This window comes from Electrona antarctica, assembly GCF_951216825.1.
Source record: "Electrona antarctica genome assembly, chromosome: 9".
In the NCBI taxonomy this organism is placed as follows: domain Eukaryota; kingdom Metazoa; phylum Chordata; class Actinopteri; order Myctophiformes; family Myctophidae; genus Electrona; species Electrona antarctica.
Genome location: NC_136790.1, coordinates 43,670,627 through 43,698,596, shown reverse-complemented (window position 1 = coordinate 43,698,596; position 27,970 = coordinate 43,670,627). Strand labels below are relative to the sequence as shown.

At 44.0% G+C, this 27,970-nt stretch overlaps 1 protein-coding gene across 1 annotated transcript in view; it reads right to left on the bottom strand.

The window, feature by feature from the left end:
- The window catches only part of megf6b (multiple EGF-like-domains 6b), a gene marked incomplete at its 5' end in the record, with an annotated part of 186,077 nt that overhangs the window by 8,689 nt on the left and 149,418 nt on the right, over positions 1-27,970 (bottom strand). The window contains 19 exon segments of the mRNA XM_079510418.1: positions 1,038-1,166; positions 2,984-3,112; positions 4,816-4,947; positions 6,418-6,546; positions 7,816-7,944; positions 8,372-8,500; positions 11,066-11,194; positions 12,146-12,277; positions 13,192-13,320; positions 16,488-16,616; positions 17,757-17,888; positions 18,901-19,029; positions 19,696-19,827; positions 21,309-21,434; positions 22,554-22,688; positions 23,154-23,288; positions 25,159-25,287; positions 26,300-26,428; positions 27,458-27,589. Of these exon segments, the coding sequence (XP_079366544.1) occupies positions 1,038-1,166; positions 2,984-3,112; positions 4,816-4,947; positions 6,418-6,546; positions 7,816-7,944; positions 8,372-8,500; positions 11,066-11,194; positions 12,146-12,277; positions 13,192-13,320; positions 16,488-16,616; positions 17,757-17,888; positions 18,901-19,029; positions 19,696-19,827; positions 21,309-21,434; positions 22,554-22,688; positions 23,154-23,288; positions 25,159-25,287; positions 26,300-26,428; positions 27,458-27,589 (2,475 nt within the window).

Sequence of the window (27,970 nt, the reverse complement as noted above, 5' to 3'; positions counted from 1 at the left end):
CACACGCATGCACGCACACACACACACACACACACACACACACACACACACACACACACACACACACACACACACACACACACACACACACACACACACACACACACACACACACACACACACACACACACACACACACACACACACACACACACACAGACAGACAAGCAGCATACACACAAACAGTGGTGGAAAAAGTACTCAATTATTTTACTTAAGCAAAAGTATCAATACTGCAATGTAACTACTCTGTTACAAGTAAAAGTCCTGGATTCAGATTCGTACTTGAGTAAAAGTAAGTAAGTAAGTAAGTAAGTAAGTAAGTACGTTTTCAAATGTATACAAATATTTTGAAAATAGCCGATCTACAAGCTCACAATGCGTTGGGATGCGATACATTGTGAGCTTGCAGATCGGCCATTTTCAAATGGACGAAATGTATATAGCACTGAAGTGGTTAAGGCAACCGGCTGGTTCCACACGCTGCACAAGCAGGTGCCCATTTTTTCACTTGAGCACCACACGCCATTGGAGTTCACTGCCCGACAGTTCCTGCAATGTGTGTGTGCATAATATCCTTCCTTTGTGAGTTAATTTGTGTGCAGTGGTGGAAAGTAACTTAAGTACATTTAATTTTGAGGTATTTTGTACCTTACCGGAGTATTTCTAATTTCCAATACTTTTACTACATCCCAGAGGCAATTATTGTACTTTTACACCACTACAATTATTTGACAACTTTAGTTACTAGTGACTTATGAATTATTATTGCAAAACATAACCCTTAATAGAGATTTATAGATTTTGGGGCCTAAATAATACATTATATATTAGAAGCTTTTTTATCAATAATTGATCAATGTCACCATGGTCCACATACTGTACAGTGTTTTTTTTTTTGTTTTTTTTTTAAATGGCACATTGCCAAAAGGGCTCTAGCCCTCTAGGGCTCTAGCTCTAGCACCCCCTAGTGTCTATCTGTGCACGCCACTGGTGAACTCTGAAAATAATTTTGGGGCGTTTTGGGAGAAACTCACCGCGGCCACAGTCTTCACCTCGGCGTCCCGGCCTGCAAACACACCTGCCCGAGACGGCGTGGTTCTGGGCTCCCTCTCCGCACAGCGCCACCCGACCACAGTCCAGGCCGTAGCGGCCCACCGGGCACGCTGTCGACACACAGCACAACATTTGTCTTTTTTTTAAAGGGAGCATTCAGTGATTTGGGTGATTTGGAAACCCCCCCGGTCCGCCCCAGTAACAAGATGTGCACATGCACGCACTACAGTGGGGGGACACGCGACAGGCCAACAGCACACACACCAAGGCCCGCCCCCACTCGATCATGATTGGCGGAAGGCCCCTCTATCCTGATTGGATGAAGGCTGGGCCACCTAGCCAAAAACGAAACCTAACCCCAGGGGTTAACCGGGGGAACTCCTTATATGGTCAGCACACTCTATAGTAGGGAGGATTATCACAACAAAAAATAAGTGATATTTGAATTAAGTTAAATCACTGAATATACCTTTAAACACCCAGTTGTATGCTTACGACGTATGACTGTGTTGCTCGAAGGTAAGCTAAATATAGACATAATCGACAAGCTTGCATGTTGAACTTGTGAGCTTAGCTCACCTAACCACACTAAACTAACGTAAAAGAATGGCTGAACTTAAACACCCAGTTGTAATTACGACATGTCTGTGTTGCGTGAAGGTAGGCTAAAAATAGACCTAAATAATCCACAAGCTTGCATGTTGTGAGCTTAGTTTACCTAACCAAACTCAAAACTAACGTAAAAGAATGGCTGATCTTAAGACAAGCGAACATAATTTAACTCCTCAAACACCTTGATAGTATAATCCTCTACCCTCGCCCCCCAGTGCAATGGACCAAAACGGAAACAAGCCCCCTGGGGATTTTTCTGTTATTATTATTAGCATCACCTTTGACTGTTAACAAGCCTGTTAATAAAGTATTCAATACTCAAAGCTTGTAGATCTGCAAATGGTTGAAAACAACTTTGATGTAATTGCCCAAAATATGGACGCAAGGTTTAAAGAGGTTAACAATTCAATTAGTTGCAGAGCACTTACATCTTTTAAAACAGGCCTGAAAATCCACCTTTCAGCAGGCCCAAGGGAGAGGAAATGATCCTTCCCCCTTAAACTAGTCTCGCGTAGCCAGACAAATATTCCACAATCTCCAAAAGCTATTATATAGAGTCTGGAACTACACCTCCCAAAATCCGAGTAAGGAAGCTGCCCTTTCCGTTCACGGAAATATATTTTAAAATATCTTTAGAGCTATTTATTTTTATTGATTGCATAATTATGGTAACAAGTTGTTTTTTTTTTTTTTGTGCTATCCCTTTTTTGACTGTACTCGGATGTTTTTACATTTATGTTCAATAAACTATTCAATCAATCAATCAATGTGACCAAATTTGACTGAGGGACTGCCATTGGATATTTTAGAATTTTCGTTTTTTTTCATGTCATATGAAAACAGGGAACCATAGCTTCAAATTGACATATTGGTTGTTCAGTTTGACCAACCAGTTTTGGAGATATGGCTTATAGAATAATGTCTTGCAGAAAATAACGAGAGAAAACAGGCTTGAAAGGTTCACTTCTGTGGTCTCTAAAAATACACCTAGCTACATGTTTAAGCATTTATTTAATATTTACATGTCGATTTCAGCTCTGACACATGTGAAGAGTCTGCCTGTGTTATTAACTCATTTTGGATACAAAATCAAATAAAAAATAAAAAATCTCCTCTGGTGAAAAGCTGAAATTTGCGTGATGGCAGACTCTCAGTCAAATCTGGTCACATATGGTAACAAGACCAGGACCTTTTTTTTCTTTTTTGGTGCTATCCCTTTTGAACTGAGTTTTTGACTGTACTCTGTTTTTACATTTATGTGCAATAAACTATTCAATCAATCAATCAATTAGTATTCAATAGGCTGTGAACTCACTGATGTTGCAGCGTGCTCCTATGAACCCGGGTGGGCATTCACAGGCGCCGGTGCTGGGACTGCACCGCGCACCGTTGGCACACTGGCACTCACTGTCACAGTTGTGGCTGTAGCGTCCCTCTGGACACACTGGGAAAAATATAAAAAGAAGAATTAAATAATATCACAGAACTTCAAATACATAGCCTAGGCAGAGGTGGGTAAAAAGTACTCAACTTTAGTTCACTTTACTTTAGTAAAAAGTATCAATGCCGCAATAACTGAAATAGTCTGTTGTAAAAGTAAAAGTCCGGAATTCAAAATGTACTTGAGTAAAAGTACAGAAGTATTGGCATCAAAATGTACCAAAATTTAAAGTACTCATTGTGCAGAATGTCCCATTTCGAGTTTTCACTCAAAACTTTTGAAAATAGCCGATCTACAAGCTCACAATGTGTCGCATTGCGACGCATTGTGAGCTTGTAGTTACGCTATTTTCAAACGACGAAAATGTATATAGGGCAATCTACAAAGTAACTAGCAACTAAAGTTTTTAAATAAATGTAGTGGAGTAAAAAGTACAATATTTGCCTCTGAGATGTAGTGGAGTAGAAGTAAAGGTATTTTGGAAAGTAAATTGGAAATACTCAAGTAAAGTACAAATAAAACTCAAAATTGTACTTGTGTACAGTACATAAGTAAATGTACTTTCAACCACTGCTTACACTCTGCGACACTCTATAGCAGTGGTGGAAAAAATACTCAATTGTTTTACTTAAGTAAAAGTACCAATACTGCAATTTAGAACGACTTCGTTACAAATAAAAGTACGAAAATGTGCGACGCATTGTGAGCTTGTAGATCGGCTATTTTCAAATGGCCAAAATGTGTAGGGTGGAAGTGGTTAATGTATGTTTTCTAATCAAAATCGCCAAAGTAACTAGTAACTAAAGTTTGCAAATAATTGTAGTGGAGTAAAAGTACAAATGTTGGCTCCGAGATGTAGTGGAGTAGAAGTAAAAGTACTGGAAATTGGAAATACTCAAGTAAAGTACAAATACAGGGTAGGTACCCTCACAAAAACATGCAGTAATCCTGGTCTCTAAACTGCCTCCCCCTGGCCAGCCGGGGCGCCTGATCTAGGGGAAAGGAACTGGTTGGAATAACGTGTTCCTTCCACGCGCTATGTCCAAGTATATATGAATAGAGACGGCACCCGAGTTCTCCTCCCATCCACTTGCATTAAGTTGCTCAAAAGCGCATGAGGCGATTTCACTCCTCCTTCCGGGTAGGAACAGAGTGCATTCTGGGATGGATTGGACCCAAACACATGAACAGCGGGCGCTGGCCGTTGACTATCATTGCACGCGTTCACGTGCGTTCACGTATGAAACAGCGTTCACGTGTCATCATGAACGTGCGCAATGATAGTCAACGGACAGCACGTTCATGTGTTTGGGTCCAAACTGCAATACCAAATTCGGCCACTATGTCCATTTCACCTCAGGGTTTCCTCCGGGTGCTGTCTCTATTCATATATACTCTAAGGTCCAACCAGGGAAACTCCCCCCTGTCAGGTGTAAAGGAGTGACTTGGACACTCATGCATGAAGGAAGCATGAGTTCAAGTCCGTTGCGGAGGGTGTGTAGAGCCCAGGATCACATTAGATAATTGACACAGGGGTGAAAAATGGGTTACAAAATCGTGGGATGAAAATTATTTAGAAAAAAAAAAGTACAAATACCTCAAAATTGTACTTAAGTGCAGTACTTAAGTAAAAGTACTTAGTTACTTTCCACCACTGCTCTATAGAGGTTTCATGTAGACTATTGTATTACAGACACAGTACATACTCAGGTCACATCTGGGACCATGGAAGCCCGGGGCGCAGTAACATGTCCCCGACACTGGGTGGCAGAGTTGGTTGGTCTCTGAGCACTGGCACACCTGGTTACAGTTGAGGCCATACGTTCCTGGTAGACAGGCTGGGGGGAGAGAGAGAGAGAGAGAGAGAGAGAGAGAGAGAGAGAGAGAGAGAGAGAGAGAGAGAGAGAGAGAGAGAGAGATTAAATTGACATAACTAAATTGGGGAGAAAGGGGAATTGAATAGGGTAGAATGGTTCCAGGTGGTCCCCAGCTAAATGAGGGAGGGTTGGAAACCAAATGGACCCATAGATCTTTAACGTAAAACTAAACCAAATGGACCCGATAAGAGTTACATTATTGTTGAACATCTGCATTAGTTCATTTACACGAAGTCTACACACAGGGCCGGTCCTGAGCAATCTGGCGCCCTAAGCAGGATTTTTCGCCCAAAAATTGGGGAGGCACTGGGGGGACACTGGGCACTGGGGAGACACTGGGGAGGCACTGGGGAGGCACTGTGGAGGCACTGGGGGGACACTGGGGAGGCACTGGGGAGGCCCTGGGCAGACATTGGGGAGGTACTGTGGAGGCACTGTGGAGGCACTGGGGGGACACTGGGCACTGGGGAGACAATGCAGAGGTACTGGGGAGGCACTGGGGGGATTTTTTTTGCGCCCCCCCCCCCCCCATTGGAATTTGGGGAAAAATATCCTTTAGTTTTGGGTCTATGTGAGGCTGAATCTCATCAAATGGCCTCACCAACATGTCCTACAGAGGTCAGGGGTCACCAACATGTCCTACAGAGGTCAGGGGTCACCAACACGACAAATGTGTCCGTAGCAAATTTTAGATTTTCTGTTTTACACACCATTATAATGTTCTTATTTTGATTATAACACCCACTTTAACTCTGAGAGTGTTCAAATGGAACCAAACGGATCCGTGAGAGTTATAGACCTGCTATTCAGGGTTATCTATTTATGTGTTTCTGGTAATGTTATTGTCCACTCATTTTGTACGTCCGTGGCAAAACACTTACGTTGACAAAAATGTCCTCATTAAGAAGTATTAAGAGGCACCTTTGCTGACTTTGTTAGAGATTGGTCACCTATTGCAAGAGTTTTAAAAGAAGAATGGAAAAGAGTAATACAGTTGGGTGCCACCGATATTGTCCCTTATAATTTGACCCATTTAGGCCTGACCTCAACATTTAAAAAAAATCCTTCTAAATCCTCCAGTTTTCTGAAATAAATATTTTCACGATTTTTCAAAAATAGCAGACCTACAAGCTCGTAGCGCGCCACTCGGTGGCGCGCTATGAGCTTGTAGATCTGCTATTTTTCAATAGCTAAATTATAACATAATGTTTAAAACACCAAAAGGGGTTCCCGCCCAAAATGGGTTAACTGTCCTTTTGCGCAGATCACGCAAACCTCTGCTACTTTTGTCTGTATTACTATTTTTTCTTTTTTGTTTCCTTTTTGTACGTCTTTGTAATGTAATGCATGTTTATAATTTTGTGAAAAACCAATACAAATATTGAAAGAGACAAAAATGTCCACCCGCAAGCCAACATGGCGAATACTCACTCTGCTCACAGCCGTTGCCCGTGAAGCCAGGAGGACAGCCACACTCTCCAGATACGTGGTGGCACGACGTGCCCTGAGGACAGCTGCATGTCTGGAGACAGGCCTCGCCGTAAGCGCCAGGCAGACACGCTGACGGCAGAGAGACAAACAATTTACAATTTTGGCATTTAGCAGACCAAAACAAAAAAGCATGGCAATACATCACATACATAAAAAGTAGTTCAGTCAAACAACTCACGAATAGATTAAACCAATATTTATTGTAGAATGAGAATACAAGTGTGCATATGATATTTGACTTGGCGTTCGGCTCTGCTGGATTTTCTCCATGCTCGGCACGATTAAGCACCAACATGAAACATTAAGAGCAGGGAGATAGATATACAATAAAACCCCCCATGAGGAACATAAATAACAGAGTCCACTGGTGGTGCTGGGGTGGTGGTGGGAGCAAACACACATAACAACCAGGAACCATAGCAGAAGGAAGGCAGGAAGAGCATGCAGACTAGTGAACTTAAGTAGCCCCTCCCAATTGGTCAGCTGACTGCCGCATTGGCGAATGACGTGTGGGACTAAGAACGTAACAGTGGAATATCTATATAATGAAACTGAAACTATATACTATACTATACTATACTATACTATACTATACTATACTATACTATACTATACTATACGTACATGGCCATGATGGAGTCTGAAAAGGTGGGTTTTCAGACTACGGCGGACTACGGCGGAAGATTGGGAGTGAGGTTTATGTCCGGTCAGTGTGTAATATGGACGTAGTTCAACAAGAATGACACTCGAGTCATAACCGCCAGGTGCAGCAATAAGCGCTGCTGCTTGGCTTGTCTCTGTTGTGCATTTTTTTCCCCTCCTCTTATTTCCCCCCACCCAAAAAAACGTGTTTTCGTTTGTTTTCGACGTTCTTGTGTTGGTGAGCTTGTAGATCTGCTATTTTCAAAAGATTTGTATACATTTGAAAACTTAAAACCATGGAGAGCTCCCTAGATTAGGAGATATGCAAATCAACAAGGACCACATTGCAGAAGGAGAGGCCAACCAAAAATCAAAAAAAAAAAAAAAAAAAAACCTAATGACTCCTATACACGTCCAAAGGCACCCCATGGTTTTGATATAAAAGACGTGTATACACGTCCAAGGCCCAAATTGTGTTTTTAACCCAAGATGTCTCCAGATGTCTCCAGACGTCCTGGGAATTATCCCATGGTGTGCCGAAGACACACGTCTTACACGTCGTACACGTCTTAGGAAATCTAAACTTTTTTTTGGGAAATCGGATAGGCACCCCACGTCGCTATTTTGAAAGAATACAAGGGCACACAAACTGTTAACATACTTTTACTCAAGTATACAAAATGTTTTTTGGTATACCTTTGTCACACAGCTTTCCTCTCCAGCCCGGTGGACACTGGCAGTCTCCGCTGACATGGTGACATGCAGCTCCGTGTTCACAGTGGCAGCGGTCCTCACAGCCCAAACCGAACTGACCCGGAGCACACGCTGAAGGGGAAAAGAGAGGTCAGGGACGTGCAGAGAGTGTTAGAGAGGCAGGGGGTGAAATCCCGTAAGAGGGCACTTTTGGACAAAAAATTGCAGATCTACAAGCTCACAACACGGTGCAGAGCTTGTAGATCTGCTTTATTCCGGGCGCAACCCAGCACTCTTTAGCTAGTGGAGATGCGGTGTGTACGACAGGCACAAAAGCCCCCCCAATTTTTTTTTTTTAAAACCAAACAAATAATAATCAATACAAAATAATAGCATTAAAGCCCCCCCTAAAGAAAATCATTAAAAAATCATTAAAAAAATGCCAATCATTTGGGGGCCCTCCTCATGGACCACCAGTGGCCCACAGGTTGAGAGAACAACTGGACTAATACATTTTTTTGCTCAGTCAGATTAGTATAGAGACACGCCATACGGTTACCTTTCTGGCAGCGCTCTCCGACCCAGCCAGGACCACAGCTGCACTGCCCCGTCTGCCTGTCACACTGACCGCCGTTCTCACACTCGCACCACCGCTGGCAGTCCGCCCCGAACCGACCCGCCGCACACTCTGTGTAAACACACAGAGGCAGCATGCACGCATGGGAGAAAAGGAAAGAAAAAATGCAACCCACACACAGAGAGACACACACAAAAGACAGAACACATGGAGAGACAGAACACAGATACATTCGTGATGACGTTCGGAGAAGGAGAATATACACCACATGCGATGGGGAAAGTTACGCAGTTTTTTTTCCTGCTGAGGACAGCAATGCCCTTTCCAATAACCCTCCTCAATGATTTGTGGTTGGACCAAAGTATGGAGTTGGCAGTTGGGCACCCTGGGGGTGGGCAGCCGCAGAGTGGAGAAAGGGTACATTAAAGCACTTTCCAGTGGGCAGGATTGGAGGTTTCCTGTCCAGCCAAAACGGTTGGCTGCTAAGAGAGAGGAAGAAAGCTTCTATAACAGGAGAACAGTGTGTGATGTGGTGCTGCTGCTCGGGGGGAGAGCCAACCCGGGGAGAGGGCCGTCCCGGGGTCGACAGACAGTGAGACATTTACGGGCAGTGGTGGAAAGTAACTAAGTTGCTTAAGTACTGTACAATTTTGAGGTGTACTTTACTTGAGTATATATGCCAGATTTTCAGCAATTTTGCTTTTACCCCATGGCATTTCAGAGACAAATATTGTAATTTTACCTCCACAACAATTATTAGGACTTACTTTGTAGATTTGTATTATTATTATTACAAAAACACACATTAACCACTTCAGCCCTATAAACATATCGGCCCTTTGAAAATAGCCGGTCTACAAGTTCGCAGTGAGACGCTATTTTCAAAAGACTTTTAGTATACATTTGAAAGCTTGAAAACGGGACATTCTGCATAATAAGTACTTTGTACTTTTGGCACTTTAAGTACATTTTGATGCCGATACTTTTGTACTTTTTACTCAAGTAATTTTTTTATTCCAGAGTATTTCTATATTGCAGTATTACATGTGAGTACTGTTGAGGGGACAGGCGGGAGACTGTGAGTGGGGTCTTGCGAGACTTGTCGACGGTGCACAAAACGAGCGCATGGACGGGCTCAAACACGCCGCCGGGGAATAACAAAAAAGACATATGAGCTAAGAGGGGCAAATTAGACCGAGACTAATGTGTTTCCTGAATACAGTAACACGACTACAGGCCACTGTTCTATAAATGGTTACTTGCATTTCAGTTTCATGTTATTCTTCTGCGTTTCGGTCCAAGACTAGACTAGTCTAGCCAACATCATTACGGTTTGGTTTTCCACTCGCAGACTTTCTGGTGGTCTTGGAAGGAGGCTGGAACCGATTCAAGAAATGTTCCAAATAGTGCACTATCACTTTCACTTTGGGCTCGAAAGGATATACGGCCTGATTTATACTCTACATAGCTGCATGGTGGTGTCATGAACCTAAAATAGCCAATCTGCAAGCTCCCAAAGTGTTGTAGATTGGCTATTTTAGGCCCAGACCGCACCAATGAATCACCACACAACCCCTTGCAACTACTTGCAACTACTTGCAACGATTATCCCCAGTGGCAGTTGCAAGGAGTTGCATTGGTGTGACATGTCCTTAAAACTGTCTTGTTGCAAGGTGTTGCATTGGTGTGACATGTCCTTAAAACTGTCTTGTTGCAAGGAGTTGCATTGGTGTGACATGTCCTTAAAACTGTCTTGTTGCAAGGAGTTGCATTGGTGTGACATGTCCTTAAAACTGTCTTGTTGCAAGGTGTTGCATTGGTGTGACATGTCCTTAAAACTGTTTTGTTGCAAGGTGTTGCATTGGTGTGACATGTCCTTAAAAATGTCTTGTTGCGAGGAGTTGCATTGGTGTGACATGTCCTTAAAACTGTCTTGTTGCAAGGAGTTGCATTGGTGTGACATGTCCTTAAAACTGTTTTGTTGCAAGGAGTTGCATTGGTGTGACATGTCTTAAAACAGTGGTTTTCAACCAGTAGTCCAGGGACCACCAGGCACCAGTGGTCCTGGAACAAGACAGTTTTAAGGACATGTCACACCAATGCAACTCCTTGCAACAAGACAGTTTTAAGGACATGTCACACCAATGCAACTCCTTGCAACAAGACCGTTTTAGATGCATGACACTAAGCATCAATCTGTTTGTTGTATGTTTTCACAGAAGATGGAATCTAGTGATACTAGCATATGTGACCAGATTTGACTGAGAGCCTGCCATCGGGCAAATTCCAGCTTTTCACCAGAGGAGAAAAACTTTTTTCCCCAAAAAAATTAGTTAATAGCACAGGCAGACTCTTCACATACTAGAGCATGTCTGAAATAAGTGTCAGAGCTGTAATTGACATGTAGGCTACATATGAAATTAAATAAATGCTTAAACATGTAGCTCGGTGTAATGTTAGAGACCACAGAAGTGAACCTTTCAAGCCAGTTTTCTCAACTCGCTGTTTCTCTGCAAGACATTACTCTATAAGCCATATCTCTAAAACTGGGTGGGTCAAACTGAACAACCAATATGTCAATGTGTCCCTCAGTCAAATGTGGTCGCATATAGTAGTGGAAGTGACACATGGAGATCCTTATGTGGTTGCTGTGTTCCGTGTTGCCACTGGACTCACCAAGCTCACAGGCCATGCCCATCCATCCTTCGCCACACGTGCACTTCCCATTGGTTCTGTTACAGGTGGCTCCGTTCTGGCACAGGCAGCGGTGGCGACAGTCGGCTCCATAGAAGCCCGAAGGGCATTCTGGGAGAAAAACAAACAAACAAACAAATAATATATTAAAGCAATAAGCCACATGAGGTGTTAGGTTACCTTGTATTTTAGCTTAGTAAGATGTTAAAAGTAATAATATTTAGGACGACAGTTGAGCCGATTCTACTCTATGGCTCCGAGACATGGACACTTTCAAAGAAACAAGAGAATCGGTTGGATGGCACTTACACCCGCCTTCTAATGAGAGCGCAAAATCTGTCTTGGAAGAGCCACCCATCGACTAATCTAATATACGGCAACTTTCCCCGTGTTTCTTCACTGGTCCGATCCAGAAGAGCGCAGTTTGCCGGCCAGTGCTACAGAGCTGACAATGAGGTTATATCTTCCCTTCTTCTCTGGAGTCCTGCCTCAGGGCGGACCAGAGGTAGAAAGCTGTCGTTCCCTGATGTCATCGCTAGGGACACATGCTTCAGTAGGCAGGAACTGGGGGTGGCAATGAAGGACCGGTGGTTCAGTAGGCAGGAACTGGGGGTGGCAATGAAGGACCGGGAAGTCTGGCGTAGCATTGTGGAATCTATGATCTCGACCGCGGTCGAAAAATGATGATGATGGTGATGATTTTATAATGGCTGAGTGTGTGTGTGTGTGTGTGTGTGTGTGTGTGTGTGTGTGTGTGTGTGTGTGTGTGTGTGTGTGTGTGTGTGTGTGTGTGTGTGTGTGTGTGTGTGTGTGTGTGTGTGTGTGTGTGTGTGTGTGTGTGTGTGTGTGTGTGTGTTTGTGTGTGCGACCCGACTACGGATAAGCGGTTGAAGATGAATGGATAGATGGATGGTTCTCAAAGCGGGAGCCCAGTCGACCTTCAGGGTTCCACAAGAGGGCTCCAAAAAGACCCTTACAGGTTTGTAACTCTGAGAGTGTACAAAATTGGAACCAAATGGAATCTTACAGGTACTGGTTTTTAGATCAGGTTGCTGCACTCACCTTCTGTGCAGCTGGGTCCAGTCCAGCCCGGCGCGCACGCACACTGCCCGCTGGCCGGGTGGCAGCTGCTGCCGTCGTGCTGGCACGTACAGCTCTGGTTACATCCTTCCCCGTAGAACCCAGTCGGGCACGCTGCCAAGGAGGAGGGGTAGAGAGAGACAAATAATTAATATCGTTAACCTTCTGGTGAACTCATGCTCATCCAAAAGAGACACAATACCATGTGCTCACATGTTTTACTTCAGTAAAAAAGCATCAATGCAAGTAAAAGTTCAGAAATGTAAAAGTACACAACTAATTGGCGTAAACATTTTACTTGAAGTACCAAAAGTAAAAAGTAGGCTACTCACGGGACTACAAGCTCGTAGCGCGGCACTCGGTTTTAACATAATGCTTAAAACCCCAAAAGGCGTTCCCGTCCAGAATGGGTTAAGTCTAGTATTTAAGTAAATGTACTTAGCTACTTTACACCACTGGAAAAATACCAGCGACCCGGTAAATGGCGCAGGCAGTAACACGGAGGAAACCCGAGTCATTTTAATTTCTCGTGTGCGATCTTCTGTGGGGCTGAAACGTGTCGAGTCAGTGTTACAAAGATGATGTCAGTGTTACAAAGAGGATTTTTTATGAAACCCATCGCTGCATACAGGTATCTATCAACCCCCTCTCGGACTGTATAGTCTCGATTCCGTGGAGTTGTTTTTTCAGTGCTTGAGTTATGGCAATGTCAAGATAACATGTATTCTATTATGTATAATCTTTTTTTCTTAAGCTCTGTCTTGCGTGATGTGATGATCAGTGGCGTGCACAGACATTTAGAGGGGCAGGTGCTCAAGTGAAAAAAGGGCACCTTGTACAGCGCGTGGAACCAGCCGGTTGTCTTAATAGTGTGAGATTTATAGATTTTGGGGCCTAAATAATATATTAGAAGCTTTTTATCAAGGATTGATCAATGTCACCATGGTCCACATACTGTACAGTGTACACTGTACAAAAAAATAGATTTTTCTAGTGTGTGCACGCCACTGGTGATGATGATATCTCACTCAGGTTGCAGTGAGGACCCATCCAGCCGGCGGGACAGGAACACCGCCCGTTGGCGTGGTTACAGCTCCCGCCGTTTAGACACAGACACTTCTCCTGACAGTCCAGACCGTAGAAGCCCTGAGGACACGCTGAAGTGCACACACACACACACACACACACACACACACACACACACACACACACACACACACACACACACACACACACACACACACACACACACACACACACACACACACACACACACACACACACACACACACACACACACACAAAGAGAACACTCACAGATAAATATGACACCAGCAGATGTGTTGTACAGTGTTGATTTCGTCTACTAAAACTAAGACGAAAAATGTTCGTCGACTACCTTTTTCCACTGATGAAAACTACATGGAAACTAAATAAAAACTAAGCTATGATGACTAAAACTGAGACTAAATATACTGACAATGCATTTTAGTCGACTAAATATCATATTTAGTCGACTAAAACTAGACTAACACTAAAACATTCCGGGTGACTAAAATGTGACTAAAACTAAATGGAAGCTATTCAAGAGATGACTAAATGACTAAAACTAAAATAGAAAGGTCCTGCCAAAAACAACACTGGTGTTGTACAGTGTATATCGTTGCTGTCAGGAGGATACCACTTAACTCCATTTTTGAAGTTTTAGATTAATTTATTTTTTAGGGGGTTTCGTGTAAACACAAACATGGTTTTGCTGACTATGTTTAGAGTGTTTGTGCACATTAGGCCAGTGCAAAACACAAACATTGATGACAAAAAGTGAGGACGCAATTTGTGATTGGCCGGAATGAGATGATGTATGATGATAAGAGCGCCCCCTCACTTCACACAGGTGTGATTCTTGAGGGGCGCTTCTTATCACTGACGGAGAGAACCTCCTAATTCCTCCTTGAGCTGGATTCGGGTAAAGTGGTGATAATATATAATGACACATGCACGTAACTGACAATATACAAAGTCACAATACCAACTTTGATGAGGCAGTATTGCATTGTTTTTAAAAAATTATATAAGGTTTACTTCATTTTCAGAAAAAAATATATTTAGTATTTCCATTTCCTGAAAAATGAACATTTTGGACTTGGTGGATGGTGGATCTTCCCGACAGCAGAGATATACTGTGTATAGATGGTGGATCTTCCTGACAGCAGAGATATACTGTGTATAGTGGAGATGAATAATCCTGACAGCAGAGATATACTGTGTATAGTGGAGATGAATAATCCTGACAGCAGAGATATACTGTGTATAGTGGAGATGAATCCTGACAGCAGAGATATACTGTGTATAGTGGAGATGAACCCTGACAGCAGAGATATACTGTGTATAGTGGAGATGAATCCTGACAGCAGAGATATACTGTGTATAGTGGAGATGAATCCTGACAGCAGAGATATACTGTGTATAGTGGAGATGAACCCTGACAGCAGAGATATACTGTGTATAGTGGAGATGAACCCTGACAGCAGAGATATACTGTGTATAGTGGAGATGAATCCTGACAGCAGAGATATACTGTGTATAGTGGAGATGAATCCTGACAGCAGAGATATACTGTGTATAGTGGAGATGAATCCTGACAGCAGAGATATACTGTGTATAGTGGAGATGTATCCTGACAGCAGAGATATACTGTGTATAGTGGAGATGAATCCTGACAGCAGAGATATACTGTGTATAGTGGAGATGAATCCTGACAGCAGAGATATACTGTGTATAGTGGAGATGAATCCTGACAGCAGAGATATACTGTGTATAGCGGAGATGAATCCCGACAGCAGAGATATACTGTGTATAGCGGAGATGAATCCTGACAGCAGAGATATACTGTGTAATAAATTAGGGTGTAGCAATAAACTCCTCCTATGTTAACAAGACGGCTCTCAGGACACTAGCTGGAGCCCTTATTCAGCCCTTATTTGACTATGCATGCACCTCCTGGTTTTCCAACATCTCAATGTCACAAAAAAATAAGCTCCAGACCTCCCAAAACAAACTAATCAGACTTTTGCTAGGACTAGGGCCCATGACCCACCTCTGTGCAACACAATTTGATAGTATAGGCTGGCTCACTGTTGAAGACAGAGTTAATCATCTAAAAATGGGACTAGCATTCAAGATAATAAATGCAACTCTGCCATCCATGCCCACAGTGCCTATTTACTTGACTGATTACCTCAAAAAGGTGAGCAACTCCCACAGCCATAATACTAGAGGGAGCGTAAATAATGATCTGGTGCCACCCATTTTCAGAACAAATATGGGTAAATTCACATTTCACAGCACTGCCACTCAAGTGTGGAATGCCTTGCCCCCTTCCCTCAAAACAAACAGATCACTGGTTTCCTTAAAAGGGTCTGAAAACTCACCTGTCACTGTCATCAGGTCAAAGGGAGAGAAGGTGATTGGCTCCCCCCCTCCCCCCCTTTATGTTTTTTAATGTATTTCTATTCCAACCTGTACATGTAGATTTAATGTGTTTGAGAAACGTATTGTTTGTTGTCACTGTTGTGACATGTTGTGAATGAATGCATAGGACCCGAATGGAAACAAGACCGCAAGGTCTTTCTTCGGTGCTGTCCTTTTGGACCAATGCTGTGCTTGACTGTACCCTGTACTGTTTGCATTTTTTTTTGTCTAATAAAATTATCAATCAATCAATCAAAGTATAGTGGAGATGAATCCTGACAGCAGAGATATACTGTGTATAGTGGAGATGAATCCTGACAGCAGATATACTGTGTATAGCGGAGATGAATCCTGACAGCAGATATACTGTGTATAGCGGAGATTAATTTGTCTTTTTACACGTGTAGTAGAGCAGTGGTTCCCAAACCTTTTCATGTCAAGGACCCCCAAATTGACACTAATTAGCCCACGGACCCCCATTTGAAAAGATACGCCAGGGACCCCCATAAGAGAAGATTGTTACGGCTCTAGCAGTGATTCTCAACCAGTTTAATTTCAAGGACCCCCAGTTTGACATGTATTAGTCTACGGACCCCCCATTTAATGGCATTTCTATCTCTGGGACCCACAATGTATATTGTAAAATCAATGACCCTAACGGGTCCATTTGGTTCCATTTGTACACTCTCAGAGTTACAGACCCATAAATCGTCCATTTGGTTCGAAACTATTATCATTTAGCTGGGGACCCCCTGGAACTCCCTCAGGTACTCCTGGGGGTCCCCGGACCCCACTTTGGGAAACAGCGTAGTAGAGGCATCTAGATGATGATATCTGGGAAGTGTTTTCTTACCCTTCTCGCAGAAGCTTCCCGTCCATCCCACCTGGCAGGTGCACGCTCCGCTCACGTGGTCACACAACGCCTTGTTGTCACACTGACACCGATGGCGACAACCCAGGCCAAACGTACCTGCGGTGCATTCTGCGGGGGGAAGGGAGGGAGGGGGGAGGGGGGAGGGAGGGGGGAGGGAGGGGCCGTCAGTTGGACCACTTTTTGATTGATTGATTGATTGATTGATTGATTAACAGTTTGCAGAATCACAGTACATTTCAAGTACAACTCAATACAACAACTGTTAACTGTGAGTGGACGACACCATAAAGCATTACACTTATTTACAATAGGGCCCACCATTTTCAATTCATCAAAACAATAGAGACGTACGAATATACATAACTATATAGTCAAAACAGGAAATCATCATAGGAGGTAAAAAGGGAAAAGAAACATATACAGTCAGGGGAAAAAGGGGTGGGTGGGGGATTCAGATTTTACGGGGGCCAGTTTCGAATTGCAGCCGTCCGTAGGTGCCCTTTGAGGGCGGTTTTGAAGGAGTCAAGGGATTCACATGTCTTAATGACTGTTGGTAGGGCGTTACACATTTTGGTGGCATAGGAGCGAAATGAATTTAGTCCCTTGTTTGTGCCGAATTCACCACTTTTCAACTTATCTTCATATAGTTCACCCTTTGTCAGCCTTCTGATTGGTCCCTGACTGACTAACCAGCAGGCTCTGGGTCTGGGCACATCTAAGATTCCATGCGTGGACAGAAGAAGCTGTCTTTTGCGTCATTTCCATATTTTTAGACAGCTGGTGGATGGAAAAGAAGCTCCACCCAAAAACAAGCATGATATGCCCAGTCACCATGCTGCACCTGTGATGTTCCTTTTTACTGACACCAAGTTTAAAATAAGAATTGAGTGCACAGAATATCAATATGAAGCAACTGAAAAACATGTTATTTCAATGGTAGTGGATGGAGAGAGAGGATTTTTGTCCAACCATGAAACGCCAACCAATGGGTGCGAAGAGGGGCAGAACCACAGGCGGGACTTGACAAAGGGTGATTGGTCCTCCTCACCAATGTTCATGATAAAATACCACAATTTTTTCCTACTCTGTATGTGTCTCATAGGAGGGCTGTGGGCAGATTTTTTTTGGAAAAATATTTAGATTTGTATTATCGTGAGAACGATGGCTTCCATTATCGCATTGCAACTTTTCAGGATTTGAAATTTGCTGCCAAAAAACAACACTGAGTGCTATAGCAGCTATACGTACTCTGATGGCAGCGCGTGCCAGTGTAGCCGGCCTCGCAGTTGCACAGGCCCGTCGCGGCGTCACAGCTCCCGTCACCGTTCCGACAGTCGCACGTCTCAGCGCAGTCCTCTCCCCAGTGGCCCGCGTCGCATGCTGCCCCATGGGGAAAACCCAGGGAAGAATAATGTCCATCAGAAAAACTCTACTTTTTTGCCTTTGGAGAAACTCAGTTACCGGTATGACCTTTACCAAAAGACAGATACATTTTGGAACATGTGGTCACCCTTATGGAATTATATAGGAAATTTGGATTCCATAGATGATAATGAATGAGAATGTCCCACCACACCACTTGATGGTAACTGTAATCTTATTTTTATTTTCTTTGTTTGTTTGTTTCTTCCTTTTTTTGTTTTTGTCTGTTTTTTCTTTACCTGTCTATCTAGCATACTATGTGCTGACCCAATGTTGGGACAGAAGACACTTGATTTATGCACAATGTACTGTATGCTGTCAAAATGCAAAATATCAATACAAATTGTAAATTACAAAAATAAAAACTCTTATTAGGCCCAATTTACACTGGCAGCCACATCTATAGCCTGCTGAATCTAGCCTGAATCAGATCTATGCCACATCCAGATTGGAATCCTGATTGGTTGAAATAAGTCAGGTAGGTCACATGGAATCTGATTTTTACAAATGTGACTTCAAATCTGATTTGAGGAGATCCGTCTCAGTCTGAACGCAACAACCGGATCTAAATCAGATTCCGTGTGACTTGTATGTGACTTGTTTGTGTTCAGACCTATTTAAACAAATAGGATTCCAGTCTGGATGTGGCACAGATCTGATTCAGGCTGGATTTGGCCGCCAGTCTGAACACACAGATCTCTGACAGATCCGATCTGGTTACTTAGCAAATGCAGTGTGAACGGTCGGGGCCAAAACATCAGATTTGTGAAATAAAAATCAGCTTTTGAACTGGATGTGACTGCAGTCTAAATAGGGCCTTATAGAACCATATGTGTTGTAGTCAAAGAAATATTCAACTAACATCTGTTATGGGTTTTCCATTGTCTTGTATAATTCAACTACAGTTTTTATTTCATTTTGCTGGAACGCTTGTGCATTGCTCAAAGGACGCTTTTCATTTCACAGTTACCTTTCCTGCAGTTGTGCCCAGTCCAGCCAGGGGCGCACGTACAGCGGCCCGTCACAGGGTGGCAGCGAGCGTTGTTCTCACACACACATTTCAGCTGGCAACCCTGGCCGAAGCGGCCGGTCGGGCATGCTAAAAATAAACAGAGAGAGAGAGAGAGAGAGAATAATTTACACCCGATGCCGTAATGAAAAACAGGGCTCGCTCCACCCGACGCACAGAGGCATAGTTCCCATGACATTTTCGTGGGGCAGCGATTAGACCATCAACTGGGTGCTTTTTTTTTTTTTAAAGAGAAGACGGTCGTTTAAAGTGGAATAACATTTGTTCTGGTCTCAAGGAAAACATGTCATATGGTGGATTCCAGGCTGCCGAAGGTCATTTTATGAGCTGTTTCACTGACGGAGGTTTAATGTACTGGCGTTGGTCTGGGGGTGGTGGTGGTGGTGGTGGTGGGGGGGGGGGGGGGGGGGGGGGGGGGGGGTGCTACAGTAAATGACCCAACGGAAAACTGGACCCATCTTCTCTTTCTAACATCTCGCTATATTTCTTGTCGAAACTAACATGGCTGTAGGAATTCGACCACACTGTACACAGTGACAGTTTCCACTTCAGCGGTTCAATGCTTGCTGTTGTTATGGAGACCTTCCCGTTGCCACAGCAGTAGATAGATAGATAGATAGATAGATAGATAGATACCTTTATTATTTATTATGAAAAAGAAAAAAAAGTACTGTAGTATACAGTAGAAACAAGGCAAAAGGAAAGACAATATGCATCAAGCAACAGAATACTCACGGTTCTGGCAGAGTCTACCGACGAAGCCCGGAGGACAGTTGCACGAGCCGTTGTGTTTATCGCATACGGCCCCGTTCTCACACGCTGGGCAGGTCTCCTTGCACCCTGGACCCCACAGGCCCTCTGGACACACTGTGGGGGGGGGGGGGGGGGGGGGGGGGCAAGATTATATGGCCAGACTGAACATTCATCTCTGACGACAACGTTATGTTCAGATGCTCCTAGTCTCGCGCATCCAGACAACTATTCCACAATCTCCGAATGCTATATAAAATATGGTTTCGTGAACGGAAATGCCAGCTTCCTTACTCGGCTTTCGGGAGGTGTAGTTCCAGACTCTATATAGTATATAGAGTCTACACAATATTTTATTTTATTTTATTTCCTTTTCTGCTAAGCAACAAGCTATATATGTACAGTACTGCTTAAGTGTTTTCTATTTATATTAGGATAAATTTGCACGACTGTAAAGACAAAATGGAAGAGGATCAACATCCGCTTTATCGCTTACTCATAATTGAGCTTCCGTTGCTCCAGACTGTATGATGGAAGCATTTATATTTTACTCATGATCAGAGCTTCCGTTGCTCCAGACTGTATGATGGAAGCATTTATATTTTACTCATGATCAGAGCTTCCGTTGCTCCAGACTGTATGATGGAAGCATTTATATTTTACTCATGATCAGAGCTTCCGTTGCTCCAGACTGTATGACGGAAGCATTTATATTTTACTCATGATCAGAGCTTCCGTTGCTCCAGACTGTATGACGGAAGCATTTATATTTTACTCATGATCAGAGCTTCCGTTGCTCCAGACTGTATGATGGAAGCATTTATATTTTACTCATGATCAGAGCTTCCGTTGCTCCAGACCAGTGGTTCCCGCAACCTTTTCATGTCAAGGACCTCCAAATTGACATATTTTTGCCCACGGACCCCCATTTGAAAAGACATGCCAGGGACCCCCATAAGAGAAGATTTTTATTTCAAGGACCCCCCAGTTTGACATGCATTAGTCTAACGGGTCCATTTGGTTCAATTTGTACACTCTCAGAGTTACAGACCCACAAGGGTCCATTTGGTTCCATTTGTACACTCTCAGAGTTACAGACCCACAAGGGTCCATTTGGTTCCATTTGTACACTCTCAGAGTTACAGACCCACAAGGGTCCATTTGGTTCCATTTGTACACTCTCAGAGTTACAGACCCACAAGGGGTCCAAACTATCACTTAGCTGGGGACCCCCTGGAACTCCCTCAAGTACCCCTGGGGGTCCCCGGACCACCCGAACCACTGCTCTAGACAGTACGACAGAAGCATTTGAAAATTTGCGAGAGGCAACAGCGAGACTAAGATGCTCCATAGCAGCTTGGCCTAATTATACTGTAACCTTCATTTTACTTGGAGTTGTAGCAAGTTCCGTATACACACATATTTTATTTGTTGTTTCATTTCAGCTATCTTTTACATCGTTAGGGAAACGGTCTTTGTTGAGAGAACCGGACTGTTTTTGATTCTTCCCGATTGTTTACGGATGCATTTCGTATACTGATTTCATTTTGTTTGATCTCTGTTGAAAACGTGGTGGGAAATTTACGGTAAATACTTACAGTTCTCGCAGTGGTTGCCCGATGTTCCCGCGGGACACTTGCATCGTCCCGTCACTTTGTCACACGGGGCGCCGGTACAGTTACACGGGTGGACACAGCCTGCGCCGAACCTGCCCTCGGGACAGTCTGGAAGGAATAGGACACAGTTCAGGTCTTAGAGCTACAGTTGGGTGCCACCGATATTGTCCCTTATCATTTGACCCATTTAGGCCTGACCTCAAAATTTTTAAAAATCCTTCTAAATCCTCCAGTTTTCTGAAATAAATATTTTCACGATTTTTCAAAAATAGCAGACCTACAAGCTCGTAGCGCGCCACTCGGTGGCGCGCTATGAGCTTGTAGATCTGCTATTTTTCAATAGCTAAATTATAACATAATGTTTAAAACACCAAAAGGGGTTCCCGCCCAAAATGGGTTAACTGTCCTTTTGCGCAGATCACGCAAACCTCAGCAAAAAGAAAAGGACAATATCGATGCTGCCCCCCCGGAATACATGGATTCGGAAACCTGAACTTAAGCCTCGCCCACAGCTGTTGTTGTATGATAATGTGGGAGGGGTTAGGGTTATGATGTCACTAAAATGGTGTTATTTCGATTGGGCCTTTTGACTCAAAGGCTTTGAGCTTTCAGGAAGAATCAAAAAATACACAGGGAAGACATTTGAATATTATAACCACACCTGGGGGTCTATCAGATTAATGTTAACTCCATAGACACATGCAAAACATAAAGTACAAAAGTCACGGCACTCCATCTTTAAAGTAAACGCAGGCGCTGGCACCTTAGAGTATACAGTATATTAATAGAGACGGCACCGGATTTCTCCTCCCATCCACTTGCATTAAGTTGCTCAAAAGCGCATGAGGCGTAGGAACAGAGTGCCTTCTGGGATGGATTGGACCCAAACACTATCATTGCGCCATTTGCGCGCGTTCACGTATGAAACATAGCGTTCACGTGTCATGGCCCCAATAACATGAACGTGTGCAATGATAGTCAACGGCCCAGCGCCGGCTCGAGCTGCAATACCAAATTCGGCCACTATGTCCATTTCGCCTCAGGGTTTCCTCTATTATATTTATACTCTAAGGCTGGCAGAGGTTAACTACATTTATGCTACCAGCTAGCAGCACAGAAAGAATTAAGTACCCCTACACACGATATTAACATTAGAGAAACCTTGAGGAACACTGATGTTCAGCGAAACCCTGTGATGATGTTATGACATGGCGTCGTCACCCGTACCTTGGTCACAGTTCTCCCCTCTGCGACCCGGAGGGCACTTCCGCTGGCACTGCCCGGTGACGTGATGGCAGAACACGCCCGGCAAACACGAGCACGTCTTGTCACAACCCGCTCCGTAGCGACCCGGGTCACACTCTGGAGGAGGAGGGAGGAGGAGGGAGGAGGAGGAGGAGGAGGAGGAGGAGGAGGAGGAGGGGGCAGTGCAGAGAGAGAGGCAGTGTTGATTTTGACAGCACATTTAGATTTTAGTTTTAGTCACAGTCTCTTGACTCATTTTAGTCGACTAAATCAACTGTAGATTTAATCGACTAAAATCTTTAGTCGACTGACTAACACTAAAACATTCCAGGTGACTAAAATGTGACTGAAGCTAAACAAATAAAGTCAATAGATTTGGTAGCATGAATTACATCATAATTTACCCTAAACAGACCTTAAAAGTCCATAGACTTGGCTGGCCTATGACGTAATTCCGGGAAAACCATGCATTGGAGTGGCTAGTGCCCCTAAAAAAATGTGAAAACGGATCGGACCAGCAAAATGAGCTCCAGACAGACAGACACGGTGCTTCATGGCGAACAGTGCGGTGCATTCTCTCACCGTCCTTGCACGTTTTGCCCTGGTAACCGGGCTTGCAGGTGCACGTGCCGTGGCGACGGTGACACTCCAGCGTGTTCTTCTGGACGCACGGACACTCCTCGGAACACCCCGGTCCAAAGGCCCACTTAGGACAAGCTGGGGGGCATACAAATTAAAACCCATTGAGACCTGAGACTCTGAGTTTTTTTTTAATTTTCGTTTTTTCATGTCATATGAAAGCAGGGAATCATAGCTTCAAATTGAAGTGTCTCTAACATTACACCTAGCTACGTGTTTAAGCATTTATTTGATATTTACATGTCGATTTCAGGCCTGACACTTATTTCAGACATGCTCTAGTCTAGTATGTGAAGAGTCTGCCTGTGCTATTAACTCATAAAAAATAAATAAATAAAAAGTTTTTCTCCTCTGGTGAAAAGCTGGGAATTTGCGCGATGGCAGGCTCTCAGTCAAAGCTGGTCACAAATGTCTTCTAAATCAGGGGTTCTCAACCCGTGGGTCGCGACCCCTCGGGGGGTCGCCAAATTATTTTGGGGGGTCCCCAAATATATTTTTTTTTAATGCAACTGAATGGCTGGAAAATGGAAATGAAGAGTTTACATAGTACACATAGTACATGCATACACCTTCCCTAATGATTATATCTGGTTTCAGTATTTATTTATGGTATATTGCCTCTATTATTAAGGTTATTGTAGCAGTCAATTTATATTGGGGGTCGGGAGTGGGCGGGGCAGGGGTCCCGAGACTTGGCCAAAGCATTTTCGGGGGTCCCCGGCCAAAAACGTTGAGAACCCCTGTTCTAAATCATGATAGTTTTCTGAACAAAAAGTATTTCATGTCAAAAACCCCCCAAAATGATAGGTAATAGGCCTATCTCACAGCCCGTTTTTCACGCCCACTTCCGGTAAATAGTGGTGACTTTAACATGGGCATTTACACGTTTTTTTCTCTGGAGAATCTAAGTACATTTTCTAATGTAAAAATGTGACAGACCAATATTATTATGAAGCAAACAATATGGTAAATCAGCTCGAACAGATAGAACAAACCTTACCTTGAGAAAACAAAAGTTGTAGACTTCTTAAATTACCTCTGTTAACATGAAGCGTCTATGGAGTGACGTCACGCTATCACCACTAACCCCGAAAGGGGGCGTATTAAGGGGGGCGGGGAAATTCTGTGAGATAGGCTTATTGGCCGCACCAAGCTATAATGTATTCAGTTAAACTTAAAGCAATGGTTTTCAACCCTTATCAAGGTCCATTGTTTATTTGGCATTTGAGCCACGGACCACCATTTGATGACATTTAGCCTCTCAGACCCAGGCCAAAACGTACATTTTGTTGTCACTGGATAAGATTTTGTCCACAATTCCATGCTGCATTGATGTGGTACAATTATTCTACATTCTATAATTGTACTGTGTAGACTTCTCAAAAATTAAGTAATGCGCATCGTTGAACAATCATTTTACTCTTGAGAGCGTAACATTTTATCTCTCAAGAGTTAAAGTTCTAATAAGGGTCCATTTGCTTAGCAACTCTCCATCATTTATCTGGGGACCACCTGGCAGGGATAAATTAGCCATTGGGCCAGTCTCAGGGGCCATTCTGGGAAATTGGACCGTGCAGTACTAGGTTTGACGCCCTGAAAAGGACTCCTGGGGCCCTTCATTGGCTGTTGATTTCGTTAAATTTAGGTCAAAACAATGATAAAAACACAGAAAAACACGAAAATGACACACGCGCGCTATGGGGGGCCTGCAAAAATTACCGGCCCAGGGGCCCTTGTGGGGCTTAATCCGTCCCTGCCACCTAGAACCCCCTCAAGGACCGATGGTGGTCCCCGGACCACTGGTTGAAAACCACTGAGTTAAAAGCATGAGGACACTTTGTGGGTGGTTGTCTCAACATGTAATGTATATACGCCATAAGCAGAATGAGCAGCATTTCCCCTATACGTTTTTACAAGAAGTGAGACGTGTGACTTTGTGTTAACGTACGTAGGTGGCAGAACCTCCCGTAGAGTCCAGGGTCACACAGGCAGGCTCCGTATGTCCTGTGGCAGCGGCCGTTGTTGGCACAGTTACACTTCTTATTGCACTGCTTCCCGTAGAAGCCCTTCGGACAACCTAGGATAAATTGTAAATGGTGCATTTATATAGCGCCTTTATCCAAGGCGCTTTACATAGATTGTGCATTACATTCACACACCGATGGCGGAGGAAACCATGCAAGGCACCAACCAGCACATCAGGAGCAATTAGGGGTTCAGAGTCTTGCTCAAGGACACTTCGACACTAACTCTGGGGGAGCCCGGGTTCGAACTAGCGGTTACCATCTGGCTGTTCTACCCCTGAGCCACCACCGCCCCTAGGATAGAGAGGAGGAAGACACGCCAAACTACTGGGGATACATTGTTTATGTACTTATATAGCCGGCAACAGTACATTTATAAACTTCCATCCGTCCATGGGCGGTACATGGACCCTAAATCTCCTGTTGTTTTTTTTGCACCCTATTACTAATAAGTGGCGTGCACAGATAGACACTAGGGGGTGCTAGAGCACCCCCTGCCCTTTTGGCAATGTGAGGAAAAAAATGTATGTGGACCATGGTGACATCAATTCTTGATAAAAAGCTCCTAATATATTATTTAGGCCCCAAAATCTATACATCTCACACTATTAAGGCAACCGACCGGTTCCACGCGCTGCACAAGGTGCCCTTTTTTCACTTGAGCACCTGCCCCTCTAAACGTCTGTGCACTAGCCTCGCGTTGCGATACTGATATACCACTTCGCTGGGCCTCGGGGCATAATGCATATGCAATAGAGGGTATGCGCATGCTTAAAGTGAATGGCACATCGAGTGGCAAATCGAGTGGCAAAGCAACATGCAAAGTGAGTTTAACATTGTTTAATGTCGTTTAATGCAATCAGATATGACTTTTCTGTGTGGATGTCTGGGCTGTCAAGGCCAGAAAGTAGTGTTTTGCCACTCAGTAGGCGTTCCTGCATAACTTCCTGGTTTGATGATGATGTCACGCGCATACTCTCAATAGGGGCAGATGAAGTCTGGCCGCGCCAGGCTATCTGTGCACGCCACTGTTACTAATCCCCGTATGAAAATACAATAACTCACCATCCTGGCACAAGTCCCCGCTGACGCCAGGCGGGCAGCGGCAGTTCCCGTTGACAGGATCACAGCTGGCACCGTTCTTACACTTACAGGGGAAGGAGCAGTTTTTACCAAAGTGTCCGTCAGAGCAAGCTGTTTGATAGGAGAGAAAAAATACAATCAGTCACCGTTATATCAGTGAAAGAAGTACAGGTTCATTTGCCGAATCATTGAACCTCGGAGGAAATTGTGTGAATTGCCAATGCGAGAGAAAAGCAACATGTATTCTGCATTGAGTCACACAATAAACTAAAAAACAAAGATGGCCGTGTGCATTGTCGCTTGGTGCACATGAAGAATGAAAGGGAAGTAGAGTTAAGTGATATTTCTTTGGTTACAAAAGGTTTTTTGATACTATATTCTGATAGGAATCATTGCAAACGCTATAGAGTGTTTGTTCAGTAAGGTAGGTGACAAAATGTCAGCCAATCGGGAGAGAGTAGCCATTTATCAGCGTAATTTTTTATAGTGTTCCAGTTCCAATTTTGTCAGCTCATTTCTTTGAGTCATCACTTACAATTCCACTTGTTTAATCTGTATCCTGACTGCGTTCTCTATCCTGATTGGATCAAATTGGTATCCAGACCTGAACATGCATTTTCTGTTTAACCCATTTAGACCTGACGACGATTCTACAAATGTAGCCTGTGCTTCTATGTCAGTGGTGCTCAACCTTTTTCATGTCAAGGACCCCCAGAATGATCTGTATTTGGCCACGGACCACCATCTCAAAATGTGTTGTTCCAGGTCCCCCCCAAGAAGCAAAGATTTGAGTTAAAAACTGTTCGCACTGAAAGAATATATTAAAAAATTTGAGCCACAATTTTTCAAAAATAGCAGACCTACAAGCTCGTAGCACGGCACTCGGTGCCGCGCTATGAGCTTGTAGATCTGCTTGAGCTTGTAGATCTGCGTGTTCTGTTCTGCGCTGTGCAGCTGCGCTGCGCTGTGCTGTGCTGTGCTGCGCTGCGCTGCGCGGTGCGGTGCTGTGCTGTGCTGCGCTGCGCTGCGCTGTGCTGTGCTGCGCTGCGCTGTGCGGTGCTGTGCTGCGCTGCGCTGCGCTGCGCTGCGCTGCGCTGTGCTGTGCTGCGCTGCGCTGTGCGGTGCTGTGCGTGTTCTCACTCTGGTTGCAGAGGACTCCAGTCCATCCGCCGGGGCAGTCACATCCATTCCTCTCCGGGGTACACTTGCCACCGTTGGAGCAATCGTCACAGGTCAGGCTGCAGTCGTGACCAAACGTGTCGTCGATACACACTGAAAGAAAACGACACAGACAGGATGCGTCACACGTCGTCACGTCACACATCACAACATTATTTTTCAATAAGAAATTAAATTCAATAATTTTATGAATTCAAAAACGAACAAACAAATGTAAGACATCCCATGAATACAAAAAAAAAGGTAACTAGAAAAAGTGCCTCTCGGGGCACAGGTCTCCACCAGGGCAGGTCATGTTGTACGGACAGATCTATGTTGAGCACATGACTATAGAGATACTGTACTGTGAAACGATTTGCAGGATTTTTGGACAAAATATGGAGGAGTAATATCGAAAAATGTGTTTTACAAAAGTCTGCGTCCTGGTGGTGCTATAACAGGCCGTTCTGGAGAATTTGGGGCAGAGGTTCATAG